Source organism: Aplysia californica, unplaced genomic scaffold (genome assembly GCF_000002075.1).
Source record: "Aplysia californica isolate F4 #8 unplaced genomic scaffold, AplCal3.0 scaffold00776, whole genome shotgun sequence".
NCBI lineage: Eukaryota > Metazoa > Mollusca > Gastropoda > Aplysiida > Aplysiidae > Aplysia > Aplysia californica.
In genome coordinates this window covers 215,768-216,793 of record NW_004798046.1, presented here as the reverse complement: position 1 = coordinate 216,793, position 1,026 = coordinate 215,768, and the positions used below count along the sequence as shown (strand labels likewise).

Genomic DNA, 1,026 nt, shown 5'->3' with positions numbered 1-1,026 from the left:
GTCTACATCTGGACATGTGAGTGGTGGGTGGTGGTGTGTCGTCTACATCTGGACATGTGAGTGGTGGTGGGTCGTGGTGTCTCGTCTACATCTGGACATGTGAGTGGTGGGTCGTGGTGGGATCTGATGGGTCATGGTGGGATGTGGTGGGACGTGGTGGGATCTGATGGGACATGGTGGGTTGTGGTGGGATGTGATGTGGTGGGACGTGGTGGGCTGAGAGTAAACATATTGTTCATGTTGTCCTCCCCAGAGACACGTCAAAGGTGAGATGAGCCGATCATGTGACACAGGACACATAGCATAGGACTCATGTGACACGCGACACACGGAGGACAGGACACATGGCACACTTCACACGGGACACATTGCTCAGGACACATAGGACAAGTGACACAAGACAGAGGACACACGACACTCTTCAGTACCGTCACTTCCTGTGTGTCGTCCAGGAGTTGTACAGCAGTTTTTGTGATTGGGACGTCATGTTCTGTCAGTTGTCCCATGTTGTCCCCCCATGTTGTCCCATCTTGTCCCCCCATCTTGTCCTCCCATGTCTTCCCATGTCCCCCCATCTTGTCCCCCCATGTCTTCCCATGTCCCCCCATCTTGTCCACCTATGTTGTCCCATGTCCCCCCATCTTGTCCCCCCCATGTTGTCCCCCCATGTCTTCCCATGTTCCCCCATCTTGTCCCCCCATGTTGTCCCATCTTGTCCCCCCATGTTGTCCCATCTTGTCCCCCCATGTTGTCCCATCTTGTCCCCCCATGTCGTCCCATCTTGTCCCCCCATGTCGTCCCATGTTGTCCCATATTGTCCCCCCATGTTGTCCCATCTTGTCCCATGTCATCCCATCTTGTCCCATGTCCCCCCATGTTGTCCCATGTCCCCCCATCTTTTCCCCCCATGTCCCCCCATCTTGTCTCCCCATCTTGTCCCCAATGTCCTCCATGTCCCCCCCATGTCCCCCCATCTTGGTCCATCATGTCCCCCCATGTCCCCCCATCTTGGTCCATCATGTCCCC

The 1,026-nt window shown here is 55.6% G+C and overlaps 1 protein-coding gene across 1 annotated transcript in view; it reads left to right on the top strand.

Annotated features, from left to right (window-relative positions):
* LOC101846464 (high mobility group protein 20A) overlaps positions 1 to 558 on the top strand; it is a gene marked incomplete in the record, with an annotated part of 8,549 nt that extends 7,991 nt beyond the window's left edge. The window contains 1 exon segment of the mRNA XM_035972643.1: positions 254 to 558. Within this exon segment, the coding sequence (XP_035828536.1) occupies positions 254 to 275 (22 nt within the window).
* Between the last annotated feature and the right edge of the window lie 468 nt (positions 559 to 1,026).